This window comes from Mus caroli, unplaced genomic scaffold, assembly GCF_978045245.1.
Source record: "Mus caroli unplaced genomic scaffold, Mus_caroli_1 scaffold_1, whole genome shotgun sequence".
Classification (NCBI taxonomy): Eukaryota; Metazoa; Chordata; class Mammalia; order Rodentia; family Muridae; genus Mus; species Mus caroli.
Genome location: NW_028227256.1, coordinates 82,490,133 through 82,504,786, shown reverse-complemented (window position 1 = coordinate 82,504,786; position 14,654 = coordinate 82,490,133). Strand labels below are relative to the sequence as shown.

General features: G+C 47.2%; 1 protein-coding gene across 7 annotated transcripts; it reads right to left on the bottom strand.

The window, feature by feature from the left end:
• Nucleotides 1-1,113: 1,113 nt before the first annotated feature.
• On the bottom strand, nt 1,114-13,005 carry Spata3 (spermatogenesis associated 3). 7 transcript variants are annotated; one of them, XM_021162362.3, is made up of 4 exons: nt 12,210-13,005; nt 6,477-6,651; nt 4,450-4,593; nt 1,119-1,515 (listed from the first exon to the last, which is right to left on the bottom strand). In XM_021162362.3, exons 1-3 carry the CDS (start codon nt 13,003-13,005, stop codon nt 4,488-4,490), a joined length of 1,077 nt encoding a protein of 358 aa, XP_021018021.2. In that variant the 3' UTR covers nt 1,119-1,515; nt 4,450-4,487. The 7 variants fall into 7 exon arrangements, with proteins under 7 accessions (XP_021018039.2, XP_021018021.2, XP_021018012.2 ...); XM_021162353.2 differs by lacking the exon at nt 1,119-1,515 and adding an exon at nt 1,831-1,889; XM_021162389.3 differs by lacking the exons at nt 1,119-1,515; nt 12,210-13,005 and adding exons at nt 1,831-1,889; nt 8,640-9,068.
• Between the last annotated feature and the right edge of the window lie 1,649 nt (nt 13,006-14,654).

Sequence of the window (14,654 nt, the reverse complement as noted above, 5' to 3'; positions counted from 1 at the left end):
TCTCGGGAGCCTCCCCATTCCAGAGGGAACTAACTGCCTGGAGGGTGATATACTATCCAGAGTCTGAGAAAAATCCAAAGAGGCCCTGCTATGTCTATCCTCCTCAGCCCTGATCCATTCAGCACTGGATCAAACCCCTTTTGTCCAATCACATCTCTGCACAGCTGTCTGTGCTTCCACCATGCCTAGGCAATGAAATCTCCATAAAAATCCAAGACAAGGATGGGGCGGTCCTAGGTAGCTGACCAAGTGACAGTTCACCGAGGATGGTGCCCTGGGAGAGGACAAGGAGGTTCCTTGTCCCACCCCCTCTGTAGATCTTTATAAGCTAATAAAGATGTTTCCCTGGGTTCCTAGAGCCATCTTAGTAAACCCAACTTTGAGGAGGGCTGGGAGAGACCATGATTTATACTAGTGGGTCAGAGGCACAGGATCTGGGTCTAGAACCTGCGGAATGGAAGCAGTCTTGCCACCTGAACTCTCAATAGGATCTGTCTCCAGGCAGGTCGTGTTAGAACTGGATTGGAGAGACCCAGTGGAGTCAACCACAGCAGCAGTGTTATACTTTCTGTGGGGGAGAAGTCTCCCCTCCTCATGAGGTCACAGAAGTCTTGAGTGCTGTGAGGAGGAGAGCAGAGGAGAAACTCTTTAGAGATACAACTGGGCTTGAGACAGGGTTTCATGGAGCTCAGGCTGCTCTTGGATTTGCTATGTAGTGGAGGCTGATCTTGAATTTGTAATCCTCCTGCCTCTACCTAGAGAGTACTGGGTTTACAGGTGTGTGCCAAAACATTTGGTCTATGTGGTGCTGATGGTTAAACCTGGGGCTTTGTACATGCTCAGCAAATACTCTACCTACTGAGCTACATCCAGGCCCTTTGAGGTCTTTTATTTTTTGTTTAATATGGGAACTAAAATCATTCCATGAGGGTACTACCTCATGACCTAATCATGTTCCAAAGGCTCCACCTTCTGATACTGACATATTGGGCACTGGCTAAGGTTTTAACATACAGATTTGGGGGGGGGGATTGGAAAATTTCCTATCTAATATGGAGGGAGAAATACTTTTTCATTTACCCATGTTAGGTTTGTTGGCTGTGTCCTCCAAATTAGATGGACAAAGGGCAGGTTAGCAAGAGAAAAACAAGTTATTAATGAGGCAGTGCCTATGCACAGAGCAAATGACACAAAAGATGTACAGACATCCCCATAAACAGCAAGAATTTTGTAGGGAAGCTATAAAAGGTTTGAATGTGAATGGTGGCCGACTGTGGAAGGGCACCGATATGGAGACAAGGCAGACTTTGTGTGGGATGGTTTTCCTGTGTGCTGTCTTCAGGGACAAGACTGTTCACCCTTCCCGGGATGGCGTCACCTCATTGTAATAGCAGAGATTATGCTGTTCTCAGGTAGATCAGAGAGGGCAGAGACGAGCTTCAGTTTCTCAATGACTTTCTTCTTAGAATAATCCTTACGCAGAGTGGCATAGTTGGGGTGCCATGCCATGAACCCCTAAGTAAAAACGACCCTCGTCAGGAACTGATTTTTTTCCTTCTGGAATCCCCCCTTGACCATTTGTAAAGAAACAGCAGGTCCTTAGCCCAACCTTACCTTCCCGATTCTGTGCTAGATCCAACTTTTATGTTTCTGAGTAAAACACACTGAAGACAGATTTCTAGCTGGGTGTGGTGGCACACACCTGTAACCCTAGCATTCTGAAGGCTCTGGTAGGAGGATTGTGAGTTTAAGGCTAGCCTGGGCTACATAACAAATCCTTGTCTCAAAAAAAAAAATAAAAAAATAATAAAAAAGAAGAAGAAAAGAGACAAGATAGTTTCTCTCTATCTATTTTGGTGACAAGTAAGATCCTTTGATGGAAACTGGATCTGTAAGGAAAAAATAAATGATAATTGACAGCATCATTAGCTTCATTAATCAATTCCTGTGACCTATCTCAACAGCTTTCCACTCTATAGTCTTACCTGTAAGGAAGGGTTCAATGGCTAAACACTTTTTGCAAAAAGGTAAATTATTTTAGAATTCAATTTCCTTCTATTTGGCTTCTTACTCTCTCCTTTCTTTTCTTTCTTCTTTCTTTCTTTCTTCCTTCCTTCCTTCCTTCCTTCCTTCCTTCCTTCCTTCCTTCCTTCCTTTCTCCTCCTCCTTTTCTTTTTCCTTCTCCTCCTGATCCTCTTCCTTCTTCACTTATCTCTTCCCTTTTTCTTGTTTGCTTCTTCAAAGTCAGTGCTTCAACTCAAGGCTATGGCACTATTTGTGAAGTCCTAGAACATCTCCTGGGCTCAGCCAATGTCAGCACCTTTCATGTTAACTCCCCATTCCTTAGAGACCTGAGCAGCTGAGATGGAACCTCCTTCCCCCAGACGTTGGCTATGGTGTAGAGTTTGATCATATTCAATGTCCCAAAGGAATCTTTTGCTTTTGTTGATTCATTGTCAGCTGGGGAAGAATGCTATGGGAAAGGCTGGTTCTCCAAGATTTGGGAAAGAAAATTCTGGAAGCATCTTTCTCTAAGAGGAGGCAGCTTTGCTTTTCTGATGGAGGTTCATTTTTGACAGAGAGATACCTAGCTACCTTTTTTCCTTTCATAGGGACTAAGGAGCCTCAAAGGTCACTGTACCCATAAAGCCCTTCTCTATCGTATATGTTTTAGAGTGGTAGTTCTCTAGGTTTTATACCTACAAGGTGTATCTATGAACTTATACTACCATTGAAACTTCTAGAAACATTTTGCCCACGGCAGTGGGAACTTTGGACTGCCCCACACCACTTGACCTCTGCCTCACTTCTTCCTGGCCAGTGGGATCCTCTTCTGGTTTGGATGCTATGTCAGATGGGAAAAAACAGGCCTTTGAACATATTAAATATACCAGACCACAAATAATGCAACGTTCTCAATAGGCTCCTATAAAAGGAAGGCCTGCTACCACTGGGGTACAGCAGCACCCGCCAGCCTGCCATTGGACCATTTGGTACATGCATCATCGGTTCAATAGACACAATGAACTCCTCATTCCATTCTGTCTCTGGGACTTCAACTCTTAATATCTCTCTTTGGATCCTCATGACCGTCATCTTCTGAGAGAGCTTTCTCTCCACTAGACGTGACATTGACAGTCATGCCCCTAACACTGAGATTCCAAGTGGCACTGTCTAGACTAGAGATTGTCAGTTTAAATCCAGAGCCAGCATCTTCTCTGCCACCATGCTGACATGATAGCATGACAACATAATAACAAATATTCCACCACTCCTAGAAAGTCCAGGAAGAGGGAAGAAAAGGCTCTTAAGTGCTATGCTGTCTCCTGGAGGTCAGGGTGGTTTAATACTTAATATTATTCCTCAGATGATCCTTGAATAGTCATCAGGCGCTCTAGGGGCGATGCTCTCACAGGGTTTGGATGTTTATGTATTTCAAGCATCAATTCCCAGACCCATGCTTGACTACAACCAACCCCTGTCCATTCCCATGCATGGGATGGGAGGACAGAAGGGACGGGCTGAAATGTCTCCCTTGGCTCTCATTCCCTACCTCAACCATCACTTTTTAAGCATTCAAGACCATTTGAAGAAGACCTAGCTGTTGGGATGCCTTGTGAGTGAGTGCTCTTGGTGACCACCTCTTCCCAGTCCCCTTCTTGATTGAGCCATTGGCTCTTTGAATGATGACTTTTGGCTGTGGGTGACCAACAGCTCCCTCCTCCTCCAGGGACTTGCCCTCAGCTCGAGGAGAATTGCTTTTTACCCAAAGAACTCAAATTTCCTCCCTACACCCACATAGTCACATACTGACCAACTGACACAGGGAAATGAAAGGGAAGCCTCGTGTCTCTTGAGGAAGAGTATCTGTTGTACAGATAACATTCTAGGACTCCACAGGGCTGGAGCCTTCCCTTCTTCCTTTCGCTCTTGTTCTTGCCTCCCACCCAGCCCTGCTTTGTCCTGAGAGCACTTCCTCCAGGTATCTGGCGCACCCAGTCCTTGATTGGGTCTCTGCTTCTGGGTTCAGGTGAGACAGGAGTGGTGACTGAAGACATCTTCGTATGCAGAGATGGTGTAATATAAATGAGCAGTGGGGCAGAGATCACACACATTCCAAAGAAGCATGCACAGCATGAGCTTGAACACTGGTGTGAGTGGAAATTGGGGATCCAGCAGTGGGGCTTATCCGAGATAATCTCTACCCTTTCCCCTCCCCTCCTTCTTCCCATCTAGGACTAGGGAAGCCATAGCAGGTCAGGGGACAGGGCTGTATGAAGGGCCTTTGTCCTGATGGTTCTAATCAAAGGTCTCCAGAGAGGCTTGAAAGAGTCCTGAGGCAGCAGGAATGATCATGAACCTTCCCTGACAGGCTGAAGGCCTAAAGGCCTCGTCCACCTTGAGATATTCTTCTCTAGCTAGAGAAAAGGGACAAGGTGATCCTCCTACCTGCCGGACAGTGGGCCTGGGGTCTGATTCACAAGGATTCAGCCATGAAGTAGGCAACTCCCAAGGCCCCCAGAGCCACAGCAACAGTTCCAAGAGCTTGAAGCACGAGAGTTACGGGGAGCGCAGTACTTCCTTGATGGTTTTCTATAAAGCAAAGCAGAAAGGGAGTGGGGGTTGGGGAGAAAGGCTTCAGTGTCTGTGTACTGCAATGAGACAGTGGAACTTAAGAGTCTCCTCCTGGTCATTCTCCCAAAGGGACACATTGCTCTCACCTCTCTCCACAAAACTTCCTACAAGACCCCTGGGGTACGAGGGTCGGTAGCCTGCGACTGATGCCCAGAGAGGCAACAGGGTACGAGGGTGGTCCAGACCACGATGTGCCAGGTCTTGTACCAGACACCTCTCACTCACCTCCTCTTTAAGCTTCACAGCAACCCTCTGAGGCATTTTAGAGATTTTCAGATATCAGGAAATAGCATATTAATTACAGCCTCTACAGAGACTGGGACAGCAAATGAGTGAATCAGTATAAGTCAGGAAGCCATTCAGAAAATGTGGTATCTAGTCTGATAAAAAGGCAACTACAGGAGGGATTCTTGTCTCCATGGATGCTTAGTAGAAGTCCTCTGAGAAGGTAAAGACTGCAGAAGCAGGGGCTCACGTGGGAAAATAAACTCTTGCCCTGGCTATGGGGTTCTATGCCTCTTTCTCTTGCATTCCTAACTCTGAGCTGTGTTTTGGCTTTTCCTACAGCCTAGAACAGCCCTTCTTTCCATCCTAAGCCAGAGAGGGATCCAAGGATATTTTTGGAGTTGGCTCACACACTGGGCACACAATGCTGTGGACCCTGATACGGTACTTACTCTGAAACTCCCAGAAGCCCTCCTGTCCCACACACTACCTGCTTTGTGCACAGGCTTCCAAATGCACGGGTCTTAGCTAGCTTCACAGGCTGAACACATTGGAAGGTGAAGATCTTGTTTAGGTGTCCCTCAGACCACCTAGCATCTTCTCAGAGTAGGATTTGATTTTTTTCACCCAGGGGAACACACAGCACCATCTGGCAGCAGATGAATGGACAGACAGACTGTGTGGGTGAGTGGTGGGCAGACTCTTCCTGGCTGGGACTCAATAGATGGTATCTCTGACTCTAGGTATGCTCTGTTCCCCAAATCAGCTCTGTATCTGTGTGGGTATTATTATTATTATTATTATTATTCAAGAGAAGGAGCTGGAAAGGGTAAGAGAGGAGGATGGGATGGTGGGCTGTGCTCCTGATATGAGATCCCCAAGGGGTTTTTGTGAAATCCTGATTATAAGCAGGGTGGCTCATTTGGGTAGAGGCCCCTCTCCTGGCCCCAACACATGACCCAGAAGGTCCTGCAAGAGTGAGGACATTTTCAGTCTGTTCTTAACATGGACAGAACCCTTTTCATGGGTGCCAGTGGGCAGATGACATATGACATTTCTTGGAGGCATTGTGGAAGAGGAGTAATAGGACCGAGACTGGGTGATGTCATGATAAAGGAAGGAGCTGCCGCTAATAGACTGGTCTAGAAAACATGGCCCCTGTGAGTGTTCCTGGTAAAAGCATGGCATATTCTGTGTGGGACAGATTTTGCTATTATTGGCAGAAGGGACCTATAAGTTACTCGATCAGGTTTATCATTGAGTTCCAGGGATAATTAACATGCTGTTTAATAAATAGACACTCCCTGTGATGGTATGGGTCCAAAAAAAAAAAAAAGTGAATGGCTAACTAATGTGTAATCATACAGCTCTGGAGTTTACAGTGTGCTAGGTGGGAGGGTGCTGTCAGCAGAGATGACGGTTTCAGAGAAAAAGGAACGACAAAGAGCCGGCCCACCAAACCAGAGACATTGTTATTTAGAAGGAAGGCTTTGCTTTTGAAAAGCCTATGATGTTTGCAGGAAGTTACACACAGTTGCCAACAAGATCTGAGGACAGAGCCTGGCCCTGGGAACTCTACACCCAAGGCTTTTTAGCCCTCCCATTCATGCGGGAACCTGTAGAAGGTGAGAAGGTTTGGGATTCCTCTCCCTGGCATGGATGACCAGTCCCGAGGTAGAAGGACATCAAAGATTCGGGTATGGCAAAGCCCCAGACGACGCCAGCAAGCGGAGCTGCCCGGGCAGGCTGCACAGGAGCAGGAGCGTGGGGCCACATAGGTCAGAGGCACTGCTGGACAGAGAAGGAGAGAGATGAGGACTGCACCTGGTTCTTGGGAGTGAGACACAGTCTCTAGGACAGTTCTAGAAGTCATGTTATTGGGAGTTGGTAAAGGCTAAGAGGTGGATCCTAGCAGGTGTTGTAGGGCATCAGTGGGACATCTTTGCAGGTTTTATCTTGCCTTGGGCCCTTCATTGTAATCCCTCTCTTCACTTCCTAGCAGACTCACTGTGAGCTACACCTTGCTGTGATACGTGGACACTCTTAAAACCGTGAGCCAACGTGAATAAGTCATCGTTTCAGTAATTTCTCAGATAACTGGGTCACAGTGATGAGAAAGTTAACAAATTCAGTAGGCCATGGACAGTCCCTCCTTTGCCTCTTCAATACCCTATCGTTTTAAAGGTTTAAGGATGTGGTACAGGAAGGTTTTGCTTTCTACTGACACCAGCTCTGAGGCTATCACCCAGAAATGTCTACATGGTTGAAGCTCACGTTGCACACAGACACCAGTCACAGAGTCCCCGTTGTCCTGGCAATTCCTTGGCTTGAGAGCTCTGGTTCTCTCATGGCTCGTGTTCGTTCTCTGCTCAGACTGTCTTAGGACTGCTGTGGCCCAGAGTGTGAGTTGCTTAAGAACATAGAATACTTTGGTCATGGTTCAAGGAAAGGTCAGAAAGAGATCTCCTCCTCCTCCTCCTCCTCCTCCTCTCTGGAGGACTAGCTGGCCTCTTGACATTGGAAGGTCAAGGGTAGGGAATCTGGAATCAGAATAGGCCCAAGTTCCCCTTTCAACCATACCAAGGGCTGCTCCAGAGAACAAAGGGATATTTCCTCCCTACAGTATCGTCAGATAAGATGGACGGAAATGGATGAATGAAGTACTAGGTATGGAAGGAACGGTCAGTGGTCACTTGGCTATCTTCATTATCCTCAGCGGTCTGGAGCATCCCAGCTTTCCAACTCCACTTGAGTCCCCTTGATACTGTCCAAAGTTTTGTCTCTCATTGGCTATCCAAGAAGATGGAGACTACTTTTTGACAGCTGGCCAGCCATTTAATATTAGACAGAGCTAAACTAAATTAAAATGATGGCTACAAAATACTTTTTTTTTTTATATTTTTGGTTTGTTTTATACATTGCGCAGACCCTTTTCTAGTATCTTCTGTGGGAAGGAATGACAAACAGAAATATAGGATGCCTATTTGGAACAGATACTAAGGATTATAACATTATTTGTGGCTTATCTGAAGTTAGGAGTTAGTCAGGAGTCCTATATTTTGATCTAGCCATTCTCTCTGTAGTCCAAGGTCAGATCTCTTGGGGTAACATGGAAAAACAAAACAAAACAAAACTCCTATCTTCCATCTGACAAACAGAAACTCCCAATTCTCTCAAAGGCTATACCACAGTCATATACCTCCATCACCCTGTACTATCTTCTTTGGAGTGGTCCGGCCTCTCGTGAGAATAACCGGTAAAAAGTAGCCAGAAGGCCTATCACTGCTTCCTTTCTTTTAGTCTATATTTGCTTTTAATTTCTGAATGGATGCTAACTGACTCCTAATGAGAGGGTCTCCCCCATGGAGCCGTAAATGTTAGTATGTATCCATGGCTGTTTGCAGTGAGACTTGAGATGCTACAGAAGGACAAAGCCTAGGGATTCTACTCTCTCATAAAAATCATCCTCTTCGCCGGGCGTGGTGGTTTACGCCTTTAATCCCAGCACTTAGGAGGCAGAGGCAGGCGAATTTCTGAGTTCGAGGCCAGCCTGGTCTACAACGTGAATTCCAGGACAGCCAGGGCTATACAGAGAAACCCTGTCTCGAAAAAACTAAAAAAAAAATTAAAAAAAAAATCATCCCCTCCACAGCTCATAAACTTGGCCCCAGGCAGCATGCTGACTATACACCACCACCGGACAGGAACCTGTCTCTGGTGGCTCTGGGACTCTATCAGCAAGAAGGCTAGAACTGCCTTAAAGCAGGAAGTCCGCCCACCTGCTTTCCTGCATGGAAGAATTGGTTTAGGTTCCATGGGTACCAGGCACGGAGATGAGGCACGTTTCTCTGGAGGCGGGAGAGGCTGTGGTGTATGCTGTTGCGGTTTAGGCTCAGGGTTAACTTGGTGTGGTGGGGTGGACTCCTGGCAAGGCTGTGGCTTAGATGGTGGCGAGGCGGGCTCTGGACATGACGGCGGGGTTTCTGAGCTGGGCTGCTGTGAGGAGTCGGAGCTAGTCTGCGGTGAAATGGAATTCCTGCGGCGCCTGGAATCAGACTTTTTCTTTTTGACCTTCTTCATGGTGATCCTTCTAGAGTAACACCGTGGAGCTACATGGAGCTGTGAATTTCCTGGCTCCCTCCCTAGGGAGGTAGTCTCCCTTGTGGGTATGTCTCTGATCTTTGACCACAGCAAGGTCCCACAGACAAGAGTCACCCATACCTCCTGTGAGGTCACAAAAGCCAGGCTGGCCCCTGTGGCTAGGGCTCTGGCACCGTTTTCCTCTCCCAGGGCTTCCTGCTTGAACCGGCAGGGGGCAGCAGCTGCCTGGTTCCTCCATGGTCTGATTAAGACAGTCTCTGGGCCTATGAGAACTGGATCCATGATTATGTGACCTGAGCCTCAGGCACCTTTCGGCTGCACGTTCTAGGGTCCGTGAGAGCTACCTTTTATTAGAAGAAATCCTGAATAGGATTCTCAGCTCCGTTGCTGGTTTCTACGTGTCTATCCCCAAATACAAACATTATGGTTAACATTTAGGGAACTTTCCTGAAGATTTGACTTCTTTTTTTTTTTTTTTTTTTTTTTTTTTTTTAGCATTTTACCTCCCACAACCCACTGCCTTCTGTCACCTCTGAATATATGTGAACACGAGTGCTTGCTTGTATGAGTGTGTGTGTATGTCTAAATTTTTATAAGAATCCTTGAATTTAGCCAATTCTACCTTAAGCCAGTTCTCAGAAAACGAAAAATTTCTCAAGTTCATTCCATTGGAATGACCTCTGAAAACACTGGTTTAGGTCAAACAGACCATGAATCTCTTAACAATTTAACTTCCATTTTAGGGTGGAAGAGTGAAAAGTGCTTTGAAAAGATAGCCTAACTGTCACATATCACAATAGAAAAGTGCGTTCCCAGAAAGAGAACTTCCTCCATGAAGTAGGTAAGCTGTGTGGGTAAAGTACACCTGCCCTACTCAGACACCAGAAGCTGGGGGAGGGGTGAGGATGCAGTAAGGAGGGTGGAGGGAGAGCGAGTGAGCCAGAAAGGTCCTAGACCAGCTACTCACAAAGGCTAGACCAGATGTCAACAGTGAAGTGAGAGAATCTATTTTCAGGCTTCTAGAGCCAGCAAAGACTTTGCCAACAATTATTATTATTATTATTATTATTATTATTATTATTATTATTAATTATTATTATTATTATTATTACATTATTGTCATCACTATTATTATTATCCCCAAAAGGATATTGATGTTCAGAGAAATTCAGTTATATTAGTACCTCCCAAACTAAACCCCCACCTCTAGTTGATTGGTGACACACTCAAGATTAAGTTCTAATTAAGGGTTGTTTTTCTTTATGAGCCCAGTAGGCAATGGGGAATCAGATTATACAGACTTTGAAATTAAGGAATTGGAAAAATTTAAGTTTCTTGCATGAGAAGATTGGAGAAAGATATGGATTGGGAGTGCAGCTCAGATCAGTATGGCTCAGGCTGTGTCTGGTTGGTTTGGAGCAAGGCGGTTCAGTGGGTAGGTGAATCCACAAGAAGCTGGCAGTTTCCTGAGGTCAAAGATCTATGAACCATTTGAAGGGATGCCATTCAGAATCAGGCTGGAACCTTTTCAGTGTCTGCTAGACTTTGATGAGCATAACCTGACTGAAATCAGTTTCTCAGTCTCAGTCCTAATTGACACTAGGGGCTAGATAATATCTTTTGGAGGAGGCTGTTCTGTGGGTTATTGGAAGCTCTGCAGCCTCTCTGGCCTTGACTGGCCAGCACCCCGTCAGTGTAAGGAAAAGAACATCTCCAGATGTGGCTAAATATGCCCAGAGCTTGGAGAAGGTGTTAACATTGTTCCTGGTTGAAAACAACTGGTTTAAACGAGTCTGATGGGGCAGGAACATATTTGGGTAGAATTTCCAAATAGCCATGAAATAGCTAGTCAGTCCATTTCTCCTTAAAGGGACACACAAGCTTGTGTTCCGGGAGATAGAGGACAGAATACAGGTTGAGGAATGTTTGTACCATTAAGGAGAAATGGTTCAGAAGCAAGGAGAAATCCTCATGAGAGTTTTCTGCCAAGAACTGGCTCCTCTACATCACAGTCACAGTGCACTTAGTTTAGGCTTATGTCTAGCTTTGTCTTAGCTTTCATTCCCCTTGCCCTAGATCTGGGCAAGGAGAGCCAGCAAGTTCTAGAAGCGATAAAGAGTGAAAGGGGAAGGATGGGGCCCTTCAGAAGACTCTAGGCAGAAATTTTCTTACTAAGAGGTTGTTGCCAAAGACAGGCTAGGATTTTTGTAGTCCCCGAGGAGAGTCCCAGTTGGAATGGGCCCATCAGTGGGGACTTTTTAAACCAGGAGCCTTGTCATGTGGTAGTGAGTTTAAAAGGTTGGAGATTAGGTTGCAAGGATAAGACTTTGAGTGTGATAATACCATGCCCCATCAACAACAGTCCCTAAGGTTCTGGCCTTTCAGGGTGTTCTGCACACTAGAGTGAGCGTGTCACCATCCATCCCAAAGTTAGCCTCCACGTGCTGAGTGTGGTCTAGCATCAAGCAGTCCTTCATCCTTGCATGTCATGTGGTAGGGGATTGGGTCTAACTAGAGAGAGAGCTTGCTGTGGCCACTCGCTGAGAGGACGGCAGAGCCTCTGTAATGGAACATCGAGGCGCCTGTGCTCAGAACACTTTTCTGGTTCCTATGCTGTCCCAGGAAGGGGCTTCTGGAAACAGAAAGTGCCTGAAGCCCAAGTTAAGAGCGTACTGCTCAGTGACTCTAGGCTACAAATTAACCCTCTGGGGTCACAAGTTTACTAGGGGCTTTGAGTAAAAAACACAGTGGTAAAAGCTAGTTGACTCTCTTGAAGTCCCAACCTTAGAGAGGTGCTGTGAAAACTGGAGGTAAAGAGCCCCTCGCACAATGACTGGCTCACAATAGGCTGCTTTTATCGTCATTCTATCCCCTGGAGAAGTAACAGACTAGGGAGTCCGCTGAGGAACCTGGGAATGGCGTTAGTGCATTTGGAGAGGAGGAGGATGGGCTATTACAGGTCCTACAACATCCCTCAGGACGTTATAAAAACATGATTTCTCTCCTACACTGTGTGTGTGTGTGGGGGGGGGGGGCGCAGATAGTCCGGAGAGGTAACCCTCTGGTTTAACTCGGAACACTTTCAGATTGTCCCAGCCCACACATCTTGGGGAAAGGACGCTGGTTCATTACCATTCAGATCATACCCCAAACGTCTGGAGGGCGCCAACACAGGGGCTCTAAGGTCAGGGATTTGCTCACTTCTCAGGGGGAACAACAGTCCCAGTCTCCACCCTCGGGCCCCTCACCATCCGTTTGGGTCTGGCGATCCACTAGGTGGACCATGTGCCCTTGGTTATCAGCGCGCTGGACGTCCAGGACACCCTGGGGGCGGCTGGGACAGAACACTGCTGTGTGCACCTCGACCCCCGGGTTTTCTGAAGAGAAGATGCTGTATAGCAGGTCCCCCAGACGGCGGCGCGACTCGTCCTCCTCATCCGGCCGCGGCTGCACCAGGATCCCGACGAGCGCGGCTGGCGGGCGACGCTTCTGGACCCGTACCTGCTGCAGGAGCAGCTGAAGTCGCGGCAGCTGCGTGTCCAGCGCCGACGCGTGGCACAGCACCAGGAGCAGCTGCTTGCCGGGCTCTGAGCTTAGCTCGGCGATCTCAGCGGCTTCTGAGCCGGGGTTCCCTTGTGGAGCCCAAGGCTTCTCGCAATCAAGCAAGTCCTCCTTCTTGAGACGCGAGAGCTGCGGCATCTTTGCTCGCTTGGCGGCCGGGGCTTCGGGGTTGTCCGCCAAGCTGTCTCTGGTGCGCTTGAGTCGCTGCCTGGCACTGCGGCAACTATTTTGGCAGTCTGTTGCTTGGGTGTTGGGCAAGGTCGTGTAGCTTTCATCCTGCTTGAAGAACTCTCTTATTAACAGCACCCGACCGCGGCCTGAGACGGACTGACTTGGGGTCTCCGGCTGCTCCTCGATCTTTTCCTTCTTTGGGACTCTTGAGGGCTGCTCCCCAGGCCTCTGTTCCATGTCCGTCCGGCTCCCTTGTCCCAATGGCCTGGGACCCCAGTTAGCCAAAGGAAAGACTGCCTTTCCCTGGAGCATGTCACAATACCCCTCGGCCTTACAGCCTTCTGCCTCAAGCAGCCAAGGGCCTCCACTTTACTATTCCTCAGGAATCTTCCAACACAGGAAATTGATATTGAATGCTGGAATAACATATGGTCCTTCCCTCTCTCTCTCCTCTCCTCTCCCTCCCTCCCCTCCCCTCCCCTCCCCCACTTTTAAATTTATTTATTTATTTATTTATTTATTTATTTATTTATTTTTTCAACACAGGCTTACCCTGTGTATCCCTGACTGTCCTGGGACTCAGGCTGGCCTCAAACTCAGAAATCCTCCTGCCTCTGCCTCCCAAGTGCTGGGATTAAAGGTGTGCACCACCACTGCCTGACCCCCGCCCCCTCTTAAAAGGCATATCTTCTAGACTATACATGGACCTCTTATATTAAAGCCTCGAAGGAAAAAAAAAAGGCATTTTAAAAACAGTAGACCAGATGTGATCTGGACACTGGGATTCTAAGAGTTGGATAATTTGCTACTTTTGCTAATTTGCTTTTTAAAATGAGTTTTGTAGCCCATAATCTCAACACTCAGAAGGCAGAGGCAGACAGATCTCTGTAGTTTGAGGACAGCCTGGTCTACAGAATGAGTTCCAGGACAGCCAAGGCTGCAAAGAGAACCCCTGACTCAAAAAACAAAACAAACAGAAACAAACAAACAAGAGCCTTGAAAATGTCTAAGTTTTTTTTTTTTAAATATAAAAATAACATGAAGGCAAGCTGTAAACCAGAAAACCCTGAGCTGAACTCCCATTAAAATGTTCAAAGCCAAGGGAAGTCCTGGCGAACCAGATTGGACAGTGATTATGTCTGTTCAATCCTGGTTTTCAGCCTTTGTCCAGAAACTCAGCTACCTCCATCCAGTCCTGAGGGAGAAGGGAGAGAGGGCTTACCATGGGCAGAAAGCAGAAAGCCTTGCTTAGGTCTTTACTTTTGCTTTCTAGTCCAACTTGTATGAAAATGTCCTAAATTGGGGAGGAGAAAGGAACAGAGGTCTCAGACGCTCCAGATGTGACCTCTGTCACCTCCACAGCTGCTCATCATGTCAACTCCAATTGGAGCTGTCAAGGGACTTGTACAGGAACTGTAAAAGGCCGGTCATGGGCACTCTCTTCTTCGTCAGCCCTTGGCACACTGAAGCACAGTATGACAAGAGAGGCAGAGAGGTGGCAGGCCTCCCAGACTCTTCGAGACCTTTGTGAGGTGGATGGGTCATCAGAAAACAGTCAACTGGTCCATAGGGTTCTCAGGCCCTACCTATCCTTTTAAGGGGAGAGGGAGACTTGCAAGAAGCAACATGGAAGGCATGTGTCAGCTGGTGTTAAATAATGAATATTGGGCTGAATGGCTGGACCCTTTAAACTCCTTGTTGCTTTTAAGTTGATGTAGCGGAGAGATCCAAAGACACGTGGCTTGGCCTAGAAAGATAGTGCTTTGTTTCCTCTGTCGGTGATTGGGGCTCTTTGCTGTCTTCAACAGGGAGTCTTCTTTCCTGCCTCCAGGGGCTGCTGGTCCAGGGCTCCCTAGTTCTTGGCTAGCAGGAAGATGAGAAAGAAGGGAGAAGAAAGCAGTCTTTTTGGCTCACATCTTGGAAAGTGGACGAATCATTTCCATTCATTTTGCCTGGGCAAT

What these genes read in the sequence shown, in the direction of transcription:
- Spata3 (XM_021162362.3), bottom strand. Translation starts at nt 13,005, where the DNA reads ATGCTCCAGGGAAAGGCAGTCTTTCCTTTGGCTAACTGGGGTCCCAGG. An exon ending in TCGCCAGACCCAAACGGATG is followed by an intron (nt 6,652 to 12,209) that starts GTGAGGGGCCCG and finishes TTCTCTGTCCAG; the next exon opens with CAGTGCCTCTGACCTATGTG. An exon ending in AACCTTCTCACCTTCTACAG is followed by an intron (nt 4,594 to 6,476) that starts GTTCCCGCATGA and finishes TTTGCTTTATAG; the next exon opens with AAAACCATCAAGGAAGTACT.